Genomic DNA, 17,626 nt, shown 5'->3' with positions numbered 1-17,626 from the left:
GATACTGAAATATCGGGTATCGGCCGATATTCGCGGTATCGGAATTCCGATACTTAATTCCAATACTTTTAGAATATCGAATACCGGAATCGGAAGTTCCCATAATGCCTGCGCTCTGCAGTGTCTCTGAAGGATGACAAGCTGGATGGCAGCGCTCAGCTGCGATCCAGCCTGTCATCAGAATGCCATCCTAGCGTGAGAGAATTCTCCTGATTGTTTAAAAGCCGGCGGGCGGTAAAAAGCCGCCGGCTTTTAAACAATCACACAGCCCCATACTGCTTCCCCGCAGCCTCCCACCCTGATCCTCCGCTCCCCTCGCCACCTCCCATCCCGATCGTAAGTTAGGACCGGGCGGGGAGCGCAGCACCAAGGAGCGGGGAGCGAAGGACCCGGGCGGGAAAGCCGGCAGTGAAAAGACTTCACCGCCGGCTTTCCCGTTCTGTGCTGCGCTTTCCCGCCGGTTATTTCAAATGAACAGCTGAGGTATCAGGTGATGCCGATCAGCTGTTCATTTGAAGTAGACGCGGTGCCCTCAGAGGGTTCATGTGAGTTCATGCTTGACTGCATGAACTCACATGAACTTTCCCACAGCCGCACAGGTCAGCCTCACCTCCCAGACCGGTCATGATTGGTGTGTATGGGTGTCTGTGCGATGTGTGCGGGTGTGCGCGGTGTCTGTGCGATGTGTGCGCAGTGTCTGTGCGATGTATGCGGGTGTGTGCGGTGTCTGTGCGATGTATGCGGGTTTGTGCGGTGTCTGTGCGATGTATGCGGGTGTGTGCGGTGTCTGTGCGATGTCTGCGGGTGTGTGCGTGCAGGCAAACATAGGCCGATGTGACACTACTACTCCCATCGGCCTATGTCTGTCCCCCGTCCACTTGTGCCAGCAGGATCAGCTTGATGGGAGCAGTAGTTCCCATCAGCCTGATCCTGCTATTTAAACTACCCCATATGTTATTTTGGCCCTATACATGTTTTATTTTTTTAAAGCCCCCATTTTTTTTTTTGTTTTTGGTCCCCAATAAATTTTAAATACATGTCATTGGTGGCCAGTGGTTACCTAAAATAAATTAGTTTATACATTACCTGTCCCCACCGATCGCCACCTAAAATAAAGTAAAAAATAAAAAAATACACCTATACTCACCTAGACACCTAATTCCCCGAAGCCATCGATCTCCTGTAATAAAATATAAAATAATAAACCACAACCTTATCCTTACCCCTCCGTAGTAGTCCACGAGTGTCCCACGATGATCTCCAGTTTAGAGCAGCCACATAGAATGTGACCGCTCTGAACCGCCGCCGTCGCTAGAATGACGGGGCCGTAAAGCAGCTCCGTCATTGCATAAGCGGGTTTGCCGGAGTTCAGGCAGCGCTGCTCCGGTTAGCTGCTTTACGGCCCCGCTGTACCGTGAGAAATTCCCACGGTACAGCAGTGCCGTAAAGGAGGTCTCCGGAGCAGCGCTGCCTGAATGCACTCCGGTGACCTCAGTCAGTGGCTCCCGCTGCCGGGAGCGGACGTGTTCCCGGCAGTGTGAGCTTACAGCAGCCATGCACAGCTGTCACCATCTCCAGATGTGACAGCTGTGCATGGGAGATCAGCGCAGGAACGTGGACAGGTAACTATTTTTTTTTTTAGTAAACTAAGAATTAAATAAAATGGTGTGTTTTATTTCTAATAAATTATTTTTTTTCTGGGTGTAGTGTGTGTTTTCTTTTTAACACTTTGTAGGTTAGTAATGGGGGTGTCTTATAGACGCCCATCATTACTAACCTGGGCTTCATGGCAGCTGGCGCTGACATGAACCGCAGCCCTATTACCCCCTGCCACCGCACCAGGGCAGCGTGGAAGAGCAAGGCTAAGTGCCAGAATTGGCGCATCCTATGGATGCGCCATTTCTGGGGCTGCTGACGGCTGGTGTTTCTAGACTGGGAGGGGGCCAATATTCATGGCACCCTTCCTGGGTTATTAATATCAGCCCCCAGCTGTCTGCCTAGCCTTTGCTAGCTATTAAAATAGGGGGGACCCCACGTCATTTTTTTGGGGGGGTCTCCCATTTTAATAGCTAGTAAAGGCTAGGTATTCAGCTGGGGGCTGATATTAGTAGCCAGGGAAGCTCCGTGGGTATTACCCCCTTCCCAGGCTTCAAACATCTGCCCCAGCCGTCTGCTTAACCTCCGCTAGAGACTAAAATTATGGGGGATCCCACGCCAATTTTATTTTTAATAAATCCTTTATTTTAACACTAAATGACACTTGAGGGGTTAATAAAGATGCAGTCCCTAAATTATTATTTATTTTTTAATTAATTTTTCCCAAAAATTTTGACGTGGGCTTTGCCATATTTTTGTATGCCAGCCAGGTACAGCATCCAGGAACAGGATGCCCCCAACCACCAGCTGCCTATTTGTACCTGGCCGGACACAACAATATAGGGAAGCCCTTTTTAAAATTATTTCATGAAATAATTTAAAAAAAATTTACGTGGGGCTTCGCCCTGTTTTTGTGTCCAGCCAGGTACAACTAGGCAGCTGGGGGCTGGAATCTGCAGCGCAGGGAGGCCCAAGCTTTCTGGGCCCCCCCCCCCGCTGCAAATTGCAGTCCGCAGCCACCCCGGAAAATGGCGCGTTCATAGAAGCGCCATCTTCTGGCGCTGTACCCAACTCATCCAGGGCCCTGGTGCGGTGGCTCACTGGGTAATAAAGGGGTTAGGGCCAGCTTGGCATTATCAGCTGGCTCTAAGCCCGAAATTCATGGGGTCACGCCAATATTAGACATGACCACCATGAATTTCTAGTAAAGTATTTAAAAAAAACACAACACCCAGAAAAAAGTTCTTTAATTGAAATAAACACACAATTCTTTATTGTTCTAAATTAAACCATACTTACCGTCACGCCCATTCCAGCTGAAGCCAACGATCTTCTGCAATAAAAGAAAAATAATAAAGCTACATCATCCTTACCTTTCCATGGTTCCCACGACAGCTTCAGCTCTGCTACATCGAGATGACAGGCTGGACCGCAGCAGAACGCTGCCATCCAGCCTGTCATCCCGCGGACACTGAGAAGCGCAGGCTTGCTTGCGCTCCTCAGTGTCTCGCTGTGACGGCATAAAGATGAGCCGAGGTCATGTCCAATGAACTCGGCTCACCTCATGCACGTCACTGACAGCGTGGGAAAATTCTCCTGCACTCAGCGCTTCAGCGTGAGAATTCTCCCACGCTGTCAGTGACATGCATGAGGTGAGTTCATGTCCAATGAACTCAGCTGACCTCATGCACGTCACTGACAGCGTGGGAGAATTCTCACGCTGAAGCGCTGAGTGCAGGAGAATTTTCCCTATGGATGCGCCATTTCTGGGGCGGCTGACGGCTGGTGTTTCTAGCCTGGGAGGGGGCCAATATTCATGGCACCCTTCCTGGGCTATTAATATCAGCCCCCAGCTGTCTGCCTAGCCTTTGCTAGCTATTAAAATAGGGGGAACCCCACGTCATTTTTTTGGGGGTCCCCCATTTTAATAGCTAGTAAAGGCTAGGTATTCAGCTGGGGGCTGATATTAGTAGCCTGGGAAGCTCCGTGGGTATTACCCTCTTCCCAGGCTTCAAACATCTGCCCCAGCTGTCTGCTTAACCTCCGCTAGAGCCTAAAATTACGGGGAACCCCACGCCAATTTTTTTTAAAATAAATCCTTTATTTTAACACTAAATGACAAGTACAGTAATCAACACTGTCACTGTACTTCATATATATGTGACTGACATGTTTCTATCTATCTAATCTATGTGTGATTCTCTATTCCTTCTATTGTAAATTGTCGGGTACAGATGCTGAATTGCCGGCCGGCTTTTTTAAAGAGACTGTGCATGAAAACACTATTATTTTTTTAAATAAATCCTTTACACTAAATGACAAGTACAGTATTCAACACTGTCACTGTACTTCATATATATGTGACTGACATGCTTCTATCTATCTAATCTATGTGTGATGCTCTATTCTTTCTGTTGTAAATTGTCGGGTACCGCTGCTGAATTGCCGGCCGGTTTTTTTAAAGAGACGGTGCATGAAAACACTATTATTTTTTTTAATAAATCCTTTACACTAAATGACAAGTACAGTAGCAACACTGTCACTGTACTTCATATATATATTCTATTCTTTCTGTTGTAAATTGTCGGGTACCGATGTATGCCGCTGCTGAATTGCCGGCTTTTCGCTTAATACATTCTACATTATTCTTAGTTGTTTTACTTCATGTAGAATTAACCTACAAGGAAAGAAAGGGTTTATTTTCATTCCGATATTTGTGTCCCATTGACTTGCATTGGTTTCCGGTATCGGAATCGGCGATATCCGATACTTTTTGGGTATCGGTCCGATCTAATCCGATACGATATTTCCTGATATCGGAAGGTATCGCTCAACACTACTGACCACACATATATTTATACATGTAAATGAGATCCCCTTTGAGGCGTCATTTTTCTAAGCTAAACAAGCTCAACTTTTCCAACCTCTCATCATGAGAGGCCTCCATCCCTTGTAATAATCTAGTTGCTTACTTTTGAACTGATTAACTTCTGAATATCCTTTTTAAAATCTTGTTTGCTTTTGCGGCTGCTGCCTGACATTGAGTACTGCTGCTCATCTTACTTGTAACCAGAATACCCAAATCCTTCTCCTGTTCTGTAATCCCGAGTATACTCCCATTTAATGTATTTGCAGCAATAGGATTACTCCGTCCTAGGTGCATTACTCTACATTTATCTAAATTAAACTTTATATGCCAAGTGTTTGCCCATTCAGTCATCTTATCCAGATTGTTCCACAATATCGTAATGTTAAGATCAGACTTTAATATCCTACATAGTTTGGTGTCGTCAGCAAAGGCTGACACTTTACTCTCAATCCCATCCACAAGGTCATTAATAAAGATGTTAAAAATACTGTATTTTTCAGACCATAAGACACAGCGGACCATAAGACGCACCTAGGTTTTAGAGGAGGAAAATAGAAAAAAAAATTTAAGCAAAACATGTGGTCATGATGCGCTGTTAAGATGGAGGGGGTCTGCTGCTGACACTGTTATAGGGGTAATGTCCCCCAATTCTGTTAATAATCCCCATCCTGGTATATATGGCCCCCCCTTACATGGCCCCCATCCCCATCCTGGTATGCATGGCACCCCTCATCCCCATCCTCGTATGCAGGGCACCCCTCATCCTGGTATGCATGGCACCCCTCATCCTAGTATAAATGGCACCCCTCCATCCTGGTATGCAGGGCACCCCTCATCCTGGTATGCAGGGCACCCCTCATCCTGGTATGCATGGCACCCCTCATGCTGGTATACATGGCACCCCTCATCCTGGTACGCAGGGCACCCCTCATCCTGGTATGCATGGCAACCCTCATCCTGGTATGCATGGCACCCCTCCATCCTGGTATGCATGGCACCTCTCCATCCTGGTATGCATGGGACCCCTCATCCTGGTATGCATGGCAACCCTGATTCCCCAGCCTGGTATGCATGGCACTCCTTATCCTGGTATGCATGGCACCCTTAATCCTGGTATGCATGGCACCCCTCCATCCTGGTATGCATGGCACCCCTCCATCCTGGGATGCATGGCACCCCTCATCCTGGTATGCATGGCACTCCTCCATCCTGGTATGCATGGCACCCCTCATCCTGGAACGCACACCTGGTAGTATTGTCCATGGAGCACATATTAAATAGGGATAAACAACACACGTAAAAGTAGAAAAAACAAAACAATGGAAGGTTAATAAGGAAATCACCAAACTATGCTCTTGCATTAAACTATGATATTGCATTTAACTATGTACTTATCTGCAACCCCGTACTTAGAAAGCAGTCCCCGATACGCTCAGCAGCCTCGCTTAGACTCATTGGAATTTGCAGTCCTCCAGGCAATACAGCACAGATGTCTGTCTGTCCCATGTATGAAGATGGGAGATTTCCTTGTCTGTATGAATAAGCTACTAGGGCCATCCATTTGCTAGTTGAAAGAGCTCTGTGTCCACTAAAAGGCCATTTTGGAGTATATTTATAGCAGAGGCATAAAATGTGTGCCCTCTGTTACAAGATTACAGAGGCCTGTCGTACTCTAATGGAGGAGGGTTGGGTAATGGAGAATTGGCTGAGCAGCCTTTTGGCACCATCTTTAAGCTTTTCTGACTAAGGCTGCGTGCCCACTATGCGTTTTTCAAGCGTTTTTGCCATGGAATTTCCACAGCAAAAACGCTTAAAAAATGCTTGGTAATACGTGCCCCACGGTCCCCAATGATAATCCGCATGTGCTGTGCACATGCTGCGGAAATTTCCGCTGCGGATTATCATTCCGGAAAAATACGCAGCATGTACATTAATTTTGCGGACACGCAGCGGAATTGCCGCCATTGACTTGCATTGAATCGCATAATATCCGCATGACTACATGTGCACATGCGGATATTAAGCGATTCAATGTGCGGATGGTACCCGGGTCTGGAGAAGAGGAGACTCTCGCGTGACCTGTCACATGACTAAATGACGTCATGAAAGATCCTTTCACACCACTGCGAGCCGTACAACAGACCGGACGCAGCGGAGAAAAGACTGGGGGCCATCAGAAGGTAAGTATAATCTTTATTTTTTACCATTTTTATTCTATTTTTTAACTATTACTTGGTCACACTATATAAATTCATGCCGGTTGCATGGATTTATATAGTGTGACCAAGTTGTCAAGCACTTTTCCAAGTGATGCTAAAATCGCTTGGAAAAGTGCTTGATAACCCGCATGCAGAAATGCATGCAAAAACGCTTGACAAACGCTTCTGCCTGGCAGGAAAAACGCATGTAAAATCTGCATGCGTTTTTCTTGCCAGGGAGATGCGGAAAAAATCTGCAGCATTTCTGCATCGGGGGCACTTAGCCTAATAGTTTTAAAGCTTGGTAAAAAATTACATTTAGCATAACTTTTTAAAATTCTTTTTTCTCTTGTAATTTTTGTTATTTTGCAGTACTGCAGGCATGCAGTGCTCAGAAAATTACCAGGTTCACAGCTTGCCTGATGGGTCGTGGTCCCACGCTCCGGTTAGACTGCCGTTACTTGAACATTACCAACAATCATTTGCGCTACGAATTCCGTCTGAAGCGTAGAAAAGAACCTGAGATCATCCAGAGTACCATAAACCTTAATCACTTCAATGACAAATATCATAACCGTGCCAGTGTGTATACAGAACGTGGCCTAGTTCAGCTGCACATTCAGCGCTACAACACCTCTGATTTGGGCCAGTATACTTGCACTTTAAACATTCCTGAAGACCTCACCATCAACCAAACAGTCTCCATCAACGTCAGTAAAGGTAAGTTGAGTGGTACATTGAGCCAAGTCTGATTGTGCAATTTCTGGGCATTCCAGTGTACTCATCACAAAGTATCATAGTCAAGTGTATGGGGTCCTCCAACTCTCCCCTGGCAACAGATTTCAGGGAAGAGGAGGATCAGGCTATTGGATTTAAAAACGTCTGATCCTGGCGTTGAGGAGTGGCTTCTCTTCTCTCTCTATTAAGAACATATATACTCATGGCGGAGCTAAGCCATACACATTAATTAGCTGCCAGCCAAAAACGAGTTTGGTAGACAGCTAGCATTTCATGCATGCTTAGTTTAGCAAAGTGTGCATGTGTTCTGAGTTGGAAAAGGGCAGTAAGCTTCTGTTAGATATCTCTGGAGGTCGCTTTGCTCCATGAAATGTGCACATTGTCTATATTATTGCTACGTTCCCTACCTGTCCCCTTATCAGATCTAGAATGAATTACACAGATTCTAGATATCCATGTGTGTGAGGCCTCTTAGGTCCGCATAGAGTTTTATTTTATGCTGCGTGCAAGGACTATTAATAAGGGTTTGTTATATAGTATTATGCAGTATGACCTTCCACAGTGATTCCATGTATTCACCTCGAAGTAAACATATGATTTACACATTTCATCCTTTTTTTTCTTACACAGAGAGGCTGGAGAGATGTGGTGCAGTCAGTATCCTTGCCCTAAATACATCATGGCCTCTCATCTCGCTCATCTTCCTGCCCTTACTTCAAGCTGGTGGCTTCTTATGAAGATTGTTTAACACTTCAAGAAATAATTTCTGTTTCGTTATGGTATTGGACAAGATGAAAACTGTTCCAATGTCATTACCACAACATTCTTGTGCCCTTGTCCTATCTTTCTTCAGAGCAATGCATATTAAATAAATCAGGTAAATGTTCAGTACTATATGCAAAAGTAATAGTCACATGTGAACATCTGTAGGTTACAGGATGGATCTCATATATTAAAACTGTGTGAGCAAAAATTAGGTCTTGTTACCCATTGCAACCAGAGATTAGTTTCCAGTGAAATTACAAAAAAAATATGCTAATATCTAAATTTCTATGGTCTCTGAGAAACCTTGATGCCCGAGGTTCCATAGACCTTTGGCATAAAAATCTCTGTATGTAAAGTGTTAGCGTTACCAATACCAACTAACTATTATACTGCTTTAATTTTAAACCTTACCCTTAAAAAATTCTGGGTAATGCTGACACTTTTTCATACAGCAATTTTTCTCAATGTAAAAAAAAAGTTCTAATAATGAAATATAAATGTATTATAAAAACCTAGTATTATTTTTAAACTACAGTACATTTTTATTCATTTTTCTTCTCTCTCTAATGTCTTCTTTATACATTATATTCTAGTCTTCCATTTGTATCAATTTCACTAACTCATTGGATAAATCTGGCCATACAATATGTCCTTCAGCGGACAGCTGTTTCTCAAGATCCCCCCATAAACACGAGTGCTCCGCAAGTGTTCATGTGTTGCAAGAAGGAAAGCAGAGAAAGCTGCTACCTGGAAAAAAAGGTTCGGGCTTTAAAATTCCAACTGCCCCATCCTTCTCTCCCCAACATCATCTGTCAAGAGAGAGTCAGGAACCCCATACACATTCAAGGGTCGTCCAGTGAAGTTGATGGGTTCTTTGAGAGATTGTCCACTACTTTATAATTGATGACCTATCCTTAGTATAGGTCATCAAAGTCTGATCGTTTGGGGTCCAAGGGCTCGAGAGCGACCCAACAAAACATCGGATTGCACTCAGACCAATGTTATTCTATGGGGGCATTAACATGTCCGATTTTTCCCTCACAGCATGATCGATTCAGACCACAGTCAGCCATGCAAGTCAATGAGTGCAAAGAAGAAAAATAAATTGGACTGTGCTCAAATGACATTGAGTGCAGTCCGATTTTCATGGACTGACAATGGAGAAATTTCTTTTTCCATCTTCTCATCTGAGAAAATCAGATCACACTGATCAAACTCTGAGCAGAGAAAATATGGCCGTGTGACCCTAGCTAACAGACTTAAATGGTGATAAATGTTTGTCTACCTGTGCAAAACAAATGTGAAGCCCAACTATGTCTCAGTGTCAGCTATAAAGAATATGTTGGCGCTATCAAGCAAGTTATCGAGCAAGATAAAAAAAAATGGAACTTTATATAGCTAAATAAACAGCAGAGTCTAAAGCAAAAGAATCAATCAGAAACGTGATCAATGATACCCGTGAACTAAACAGTTTTCTTAATGAGCAAGAGTGGATCATAGCGACTTGATATTATCGGTCAATGCAACTTTCGCTATGAAGATTATGAATAAGTCTTAACAAGGATCAACTGTGCTTAATGCAAGTATGCTACTCATGCAGGAGAGTAGATTTACCACAGTGATATCCGGTGAGAGAGCTAAATAGCAAAGTATATCAGAGAATTACAGAGCTTATTAGTAGGTAGGTTTTATCTCCGACTTTGCAAAACATTTGACATATAATAAAATTAATACATAGGGCAATTAGAAAAAGAAAGGATGAAATCCAGCTCACCAGTCCTTTAGGAACATTTTTCCGGGAATGTACGGACCAAGAAACTTGTGTTGGTAACAAGTAATGAAATCCAAAAAGTGAAATGGAGGGTCCAGCACCACTTATCCAGGAAAATTAGTTAATGGTTAAAAACAACATTTATTGAAAAATTAAAAAAAAAATGTAATGATAAAAAGCGCAATGTCAGAGGCATGCTCACCGACGCGTTTCGAACAGTAGTTCTTAATCCTAGTATCGCCTTTTTTTCTTTTTTTTTTTTTAGATTAAAGCACTTTATAACTTTTATTTAACATTAAAACAATCTGCATTATACTCAATTTTCTACAGCTACATTATTTAACAATGTGCAAATGTTCCGAAAATCAACTCTCATAAAGAAAACGACAGTGTTAAATATCTTTTACAGAAAACAAAAAAGATAGTTAGAATAACTATTTTAACAGAATGTGTGGCGGGCTATGGGAAAAAGACATTAGTCAGATTTGGAAAGCTTGACAAGGAAATCTGACATGAGGTCATCAATCCAGATATTCGTATCTAGCAAAGAGGTGTCCACAATGTAAGCAACTATCTTCCGATCCCATGAGTTAGTGCTTTCATGAATCTCTTTTATAACTGCCACAAAAGGCTTCTTTTCCACATAGTTTTTGAACAAAATTGCCGCTTCTGCAGACCACTGCTCACATTGGACACCTGCTAGCTGACATGTTACAGCCTGAAATGGTAACTGTCTGAATTTATCCATCAGAGGCTGGACTTGTCTGGAATTCACAAGCTCATGCCGGCCGTAGTCCAGCTTATATACAGACACAAGGCCATTTGTAAGGATTCATCTGAAAAGAAGCCTGTACCACTTGCTATCCACCTTTGCAGCATAGAGTTTATTTTCCTCCACAGGGATAACATGAATATAGGAAGAAATCGCTGAAGCGAGTCACAAAGCTATGCTTCATCTATGGCAATGAAAGCTCAATACAACAATACACATCAAGTTTCACATACTAGTCTAGGCTAGACCCCTATCTGACTTTCCACTAATCAGGCCACGCTGCTACAGCGTCCTATCTAAAGAAACTACACTAAACCATAGCACAGTTCACCACCAGTGAGTCACTCACTGTTGCGCACATCAGACTCAGATGGGGGCCACCGCTTGTTCGTGGTGTAACCGAGCAGTATCATGTCACTGGAGACCTTTCCTTTGTATATTGGCTCTCTTTCTTCTGCAGGCAGGCAAACCTTGCTTCACTTTCACTGAGGTAAAATGGCTGGTACTCTGTGTTGTGTGTTACCTTAGGTCAGCAGCCTTCAGGGAAAACGTTCTTCAAAAAATGATGAATTTCTCTACTCTTGACACAGTCCTGACAACAAATCTTAATAAAGTCCACACTCTTATCTTTCCAGAGATTTAAAGTTTCTTTTTATAGTCTCTCTTTATCAGGAACAGGCAGGAGCCTCTCTGCTCCCTCAGACACACACACACACACAGGTCCATCTGCTTCCTGATTCATTTCCCTCTCCCAGCACAGAGCAAAAAAGCAGGGGGGGCGACTAGTCCACAAGCAGAAAAGCCAGAGGGGAGCATGGTTTCTTAAAGCCACAGTGTATTCAATATCCGGTAAGGGCTGATCCCCTACACATCAAAAGGAAATTTTATTTTGTACGTGTGGTCAAACATTTTAGGGAGTGACTGCAACCAGAGACCTTTCCTATAGTAGGTCAAGAGTTCAGAAACTATTTTCTTAATTTCAGAATAAGGTACAAGGTTTGTAGTTTGTTTCAGGGGTGAAGTTGGCTTTGTCTGGCCGTAGGTAGGAATTGGTTTCACCTAATCATTGTTTTGTTTCTGGGCAATCTTTTGAGGCATTTGTGGCTTTTTTTTTTGAGGAACATAAAATGACTTCTGTATGGCCATTATGAGTGAGCTTCTGAGCCTGAAAGAATGCAAGCTTTTTATTAGAACAATTATCACTACAAAACTTTAAAAAATCATTCAGTAATCTATTTTATCCCAGCAAAGTGTCTAAAAAAGTGTAATTTAATACAGTTCAGCATTTATGTTTAATACATTTTTTTAATAATGCAGACAGCAAAGTCCCCAGAAACTTTATTTACAAGCAACTGAAAATGCACTTTATACCCCTTCACGCACCCTGACATAACTGTATGTTAAAAACTTGTTATGAAATGTCCTCCAAATTAAGTAATGACTGTTTGGGCACACAGCAGGGCTAAGGGTGCTTTCACATTGCGTCCAGGCACCCATTCAGTGGCCCCATTGGGGCCCCTACCTGAACCCCCGACAAAACAGGATTTGGATGCATGCGCCGACGAGGCGATACTAGGATTAAAAACTACTGTTCGAAATGCGCCAGTGAGCATGCCTCTGACATTGCGCTTTTTATCATGAATTTTTTTTTTAATTTTGCAAATAAATGTTGTTTTTAACCATTAACTAAATTTCCCGGATAAGTGGTGCTGGACCTTCCCTTTCACTTTATAGGGCAATTAGACTATTTGTTTGCTCCTAAAACGATCTCTCTTTGGGTGAATTTGCATACTGCAAAATCTGCAGGAAATCAACAGGAAAATCCATGGCAGAAAAGTTTTCATAATGTGGACCAGACGGATATTCCCATCTCTGCCATTCATAGTTGACATGGAACATCAGTGTGTAGCTGCAGGTCAGAGGAGGTTGAGTCTTCTGAAACTTCTGAAAGTTAGGGAAACAGCATAGTTTCTTTTGTAGAGGTTTGTGCACGCTGAGTCTTTTTGTTGAATTTTAGGAACGAAAAGTCCCCAAATTCTCCTGAGAAGCTTAAAGTTGTTCACTACTTTTTCATTGATGGCTTATCCTTAGGATAGGTTATCAATGTCTGAAAAGGCCGGGGTCCGACATCCGTCACCTCAGCTGATCAGCTGTTATCAGTGTCGGCGACGGCCGCCGACCGGAAGTGCTCAGTTGCGGAGCTGGCTGTCTTCTGATAGTGGCCGTTGCAAGTACATGGCCAGCTCCGCAAGTGAACACTTCCGGCCTGAAGGCCGCCAACGCTGACACTGATAACAGCTGATGGACGTGGGTGCTGGGTGTCGGACCCTGGCCGATCAGGCATTGAAGGCCTATCCTGAGGATAGGTTATCAATTAAAAAGTAGTGGACAGCCTCTTTAAAACTCCATAAAAACTTTCAAATTGCCTCTTCAGAGTAAAAGAGGACTTGAACTCTATAGCGCCACCTATTGGAAACAGCAACCCTACAAGTCACAATCAACCCTTTAACGAGTATTGCAATATGACTTAGGATAAAAGCCAAATCAGAATCTCAATTTGCAGACACGGTGTTTCAGGCTGTTGGTCCTCATCAGTGCAAAGTATGAGGTCTGATTTGGCTAGATGAGAGGCTCTGGACTGAGGTCTAAGGGGTAACATTTCTCCTTGTGGAGAGTGACACACCAGCTCTGGCATGCCAAAGTAAGGTGGCTTATTCACCGTGCAATGCTCCTCTGGGAAATTTAATATGCAAATTGCCTCTTCAGAGAAAAACTTGGACTTTTTGCTCAGTTTCCGCTTCAACAACTCAATGAAAAGACTCAGGCCTCGATTCATAAAGATCAGTGATTTTCTCTCTGGTCTTGATGAGGTGCATGTTAGGGCAGATGGTCCTGATTCATTAAGAGTCGTAAGCCTCTAACGGATCAGACGGGGCGCGTAGTGGCATGCGACTGTGTGTGCTCGCATCACCACAAATTTACTCCAGTTCATGAATTTGATGAGCAGGGGTCACCACACCCCTGTCTCATCCTTGCTCTGCTCACTATGTTGGAGTTGGACAAAAATATATATAATATTTTTGCACAAAAAAATTGCGAATTTTCAAAGCTTTTTTCGCTAGAAATCTGTTTAAACAAAGAGTTGTGGTTATTTTTTAAGCCAAGAAGTAACCAAGCCACAATTCAGCATGTTTTAAGTACCATTGATCCCATGAAAAAGGGTCATTAGTAGATCATAGTCATCTTGAAAAAAAAACAAAAGTAAACTAATAAAGTTAAAAGGGTTGTCCTGTTTGAAATATTTTTAGTCCATTGACTCAGTGACTTGTAAAATTACAAACTAAGCATTACTTACGCTTCCAAGATCCAGTGATGCCTCTCTGTGGCTGCTCAAGTCTTTGTTGATCGGCTGCAAATATAATGTCACATCAACAGTCCTGCAGCCAATCACTGAGCTCAGTGGCTCAGCCATTGTAGATTGCATATGCAGCTTAGCTTAGTCATTGACTGCAGCATGTGACATTACGTCTGCAGCCGATCAGCAAAGACCGGAGCAGCCGCAGAGAGGCAGCACTGGAGGTCAAGTAAAGCTCAGTTTATAAGTCAATGGGTTTATGGACTAAAAATATTTCAACAGGACAATCGCTTTTAACTTTGCACTAAAGATAAGAAATATACAACCTTTTAATTCAGTGCATTTCTTAAAACACCATCATTGTCTTTCACAATATGTTTCTACAGTCCCTGCATGAGTTACAATATTAAGGCCAATCTATGAAAGACATCACATAGTAACATTAAGGATTATCTTGTAAAAAGCCACATTTGATTTTGTGACCAAATGTAACAATGTACAACCCAGAATTTACCCTTTCTGTGCATCTACAAGAATGTGAGTCTCCTTAAAGGTATCTTTGTCAGTCTACTATATGATATCTTTGATCAAATATATATTAAATATACAATGTAGTATACAATGTATAGTGATTAGAATATACGATGTTTCACAGAAAATCACTGTCGTGTATTATGTACGTTCATTTGTCATTTTTTTCGTATAAGTGTCCTTTGTATACGTTTTTTATGATTAAATATATCTATACTATGTGCATATATATAGTCAGCCTATGATCCTATTTTATATGACATTAAAGTGTGGGAGATATGTTACATTAAAAATTATTTCATTAAGATTTTATATTTACTAACCAAAAACCACCACCAGTCTTCTGGCTAGACATCCAGTCCTTATGGAGATGTGTATGTCCAGAAGAGGAGTTTGATTACTTTCTCATTTTGTACATAAAAATGCATTAACACCCTAAATACCCACCTGTGAACACACCCGAGGGGTACACACACGTTCATATCATGCTCCATTGGATGCTGTGTTATGAAGTCATTTTCCCACAAGCATAAGAGAATTACGGTGTCATTCAAGAGCACTATGTGGCAGTATATGGCTTCACAACTTTAGTTACACAAAGGACACAAAGTAAACACTTGTTAAGAAACTCTAAAGAAAATGAACAAAGTGAAGAATGAAAAAAGTAAAAAAAAGAGGCACTTTGCATGGATAGTTAAAAGCAGGACCATAAGAACTAGCTGAACCACACAGTATTGTTTATTATAGTACATTGTGTATAATATATATATATATATATATATATATATATATATATATATATATATATATATATATATATATATATATATATATATATATATATATATATATGGTGTGAAGAATGAAGAAAGCCATGTGAAGCAAATGAGAAAATGTGCTACACCTTAGGGTCCTCAAAGTTTTACTCTGATGAAATATTAACCCTCTCCTGGCATTCTCTTAACTTCATCAGGTCATCACCTGGAATGGCTTCCAATGAACAGATAGCCTCATCAAAATTTAATTTGTGAAATTACCTGCCTTCAGAAAGTGTTTATTTTTATTTATTTTACTCTTATGTAGTGCCATTACTTCCTCTTACTTTACAGACATCAACATCGCGGTACTCATTGGGGCTCATAGTCTAGATTCCCGACCAGTATGTCTTTGGAGTGTGGGAGGAAATCCACACAATCAGGGGGAGAACATATAAACTATTCCTTCCAGAGGTTGTTCTCGATTGGATTTGAACTCTGGACCACATTGCTAAAGTTATAGTGCTAACCAAAGAGTTATCGTGCTGCTACTGATTCCAATCATGAGGTGTGTTTTGTAGAGGCACTGTTGGTGCACAACTCCATACAGCGCTAAGCCCTATTATAAAACTGTTCTAAGCCAGAATGTGGCAAGAACCACTCAACGAAGTAAAGAGAGATTACAGTCCATTATTGCTTTAAGACATGAAGTTTTGTAAATCTAAAAAATTTATAGAATCTTGAAGGTATTCTCAAATGCAGTCATGAAAACCATCAATCACTATGATGAAACTGGCTTTCATCAGTCCCAGGAAAGGAATACCAAGAATTACTTCTGCTGCATAGGATAAGTTCATTAGAGTTTCCAAACTCAGAAAACACAAATTGACGGCATCAAGTAGCAGACACATCTCCAGATCAACAGTCCATGGTACACTGCAAAAAGCAGGCCTTTATGATAAAATTATTGCAAAGATTCCACAACTGTTCCGATTAGTGAAAGTCTGTACTGTGGTCTGGGGAGTCAAAATTTTAAGATTTTTGGTACCAAATGCCATGATTCTACATGTGTGGTGCCTAACGTGAAACATGCAAAGGGAGGCTTAATTGTGTGTGAGTGCTTTACTGGTGACACCGTTGGTGAATTATTCCAAATTTAAGGCACACTTACCCGGCATGACGACCACAGCATTCTGCAAACACATGCCATCCCTTCTGGTTTGCATTCAGCGGCACTGTCATTTGTGAGGTGGTTTGGGAGGAGTAGGACAGTGAAGGCAAAGTGCTCTTCTAGGAACTCCTTCAAGACTGTGTAAAGTCATTCCAGGTGATGACCTGATCAAGCTGCTCAAGAGAATTCCAAGGGTGTGTAAAGATGTCATCAGAGTAACTGAGCAGTACTTTGTGGAACCTGAGGTTTAACACATATATTGGTTTGTTTCACATGTGTTTATATACATATATATACAGTACATATATATATATATATATATATATATATATATATATATATATATATATATATTATATATATATATACACATATGCAATATACAATGTTGTGCTTTGAAATGTTGTGCTTTGTAAATTAAGTATCTATGATCTATGTTTACATGTCACAGACAGTAGAAGTGTTCATGCCTTTCTCTACCTCTCCATATATATGGCCCTGTACATAGATTGTTATATGCACTTGATATACATTCCACTGGACAGTCCCTTTAATTTAAAAAGGAGAGGAATGAAATAGTATTGGACTAAAATGGTGCTTGGAAACCTCTGCATGCTTCCAGTAAATTGTCATTTGTTTTCTAGTGCAACTTGTGGCAAATAAAAATGTTACCAGAAGTGTGTGTGAACAGTGATTGACACCTGATGCCATGACTACACAATATTAATATGATATCTACCTCATGGGACCATCTACAATAGTATAACAAGGGCGTGCACAGCAAGCCAAAACACTTAAACTCCCCAGTAGAGCAGAGAAACATGTTCTCCCTTCCCTGCCGCTCTGCACTCTGTAACTGAAGTAACGCAGCCTACAGAACGCTGGGAGCGCACATAGAACGTCAGCGTCCCAACGCACTACCCATGATGACATCACCACGTCACTCTGACTGTTCCGGAGGACTCAGGATTAGGTGAGTATATATGATTTATTATTTTTAGTCAATGCAAGTCAATACATGCCTGGGAATTTGGAACCATTTACTGTATATAGGGGCCTGTGTGAGCCATTATACTGTGTGTAGTGGGCTTTGGACCCCCCACCC

At 42.0% G+C, this 17,626-nt stretch overlaps 1 protein-coding gene across 2 annotated transcripts in view; it reads left to right on the top strand.

The window, feature by feature from the left end:
• Positions 1–17,198, top strand: part of THY1 (Thy-1 cell surface antigen) — a 33,415-nt gene extending 16,217 nt beyond the window's left edge. For both annotated transcript variants that reach the window (XM_073656636.1, XM_073656637.1), the window contains exons 3-4: positions 7,036–7,383; positions 8,032–17,198. In XM_073656636.1, the coding sequence (XP_073512737.1) occupies positions 7,036–7,383; positions 8,032–8,138 (455 nt within the window). In that variant the 3' untranslated portion in view covers positions 8,139–17,198. The remainder of the gene's footprint in view (positions 1–7,035; positions 7,384–8,031) is intronic.
• Positions 17,199–17,626: the final 428 nt, after the last annotated feature.

This window comes from Phyllobates terribilis, unplaced genomic scaffold, assembly GCF_046119375.1.
Source record: "Phyllobates terribilis strain yellow unplaced genomic scaffold, ASM4611937v1 Scaffold_12__6_contigs__length_324123572, whole genome shotgun sequence".
Lineage (NCBI taxonomy): Eukaryota > Metazoa > Chordata > Amphibia > Anura > Dendrobatidae > Phyllobates > Phyllobates terribilis.
This window is presented reverse-complemented; position numbering and strand designations above follow the sequence as displayed.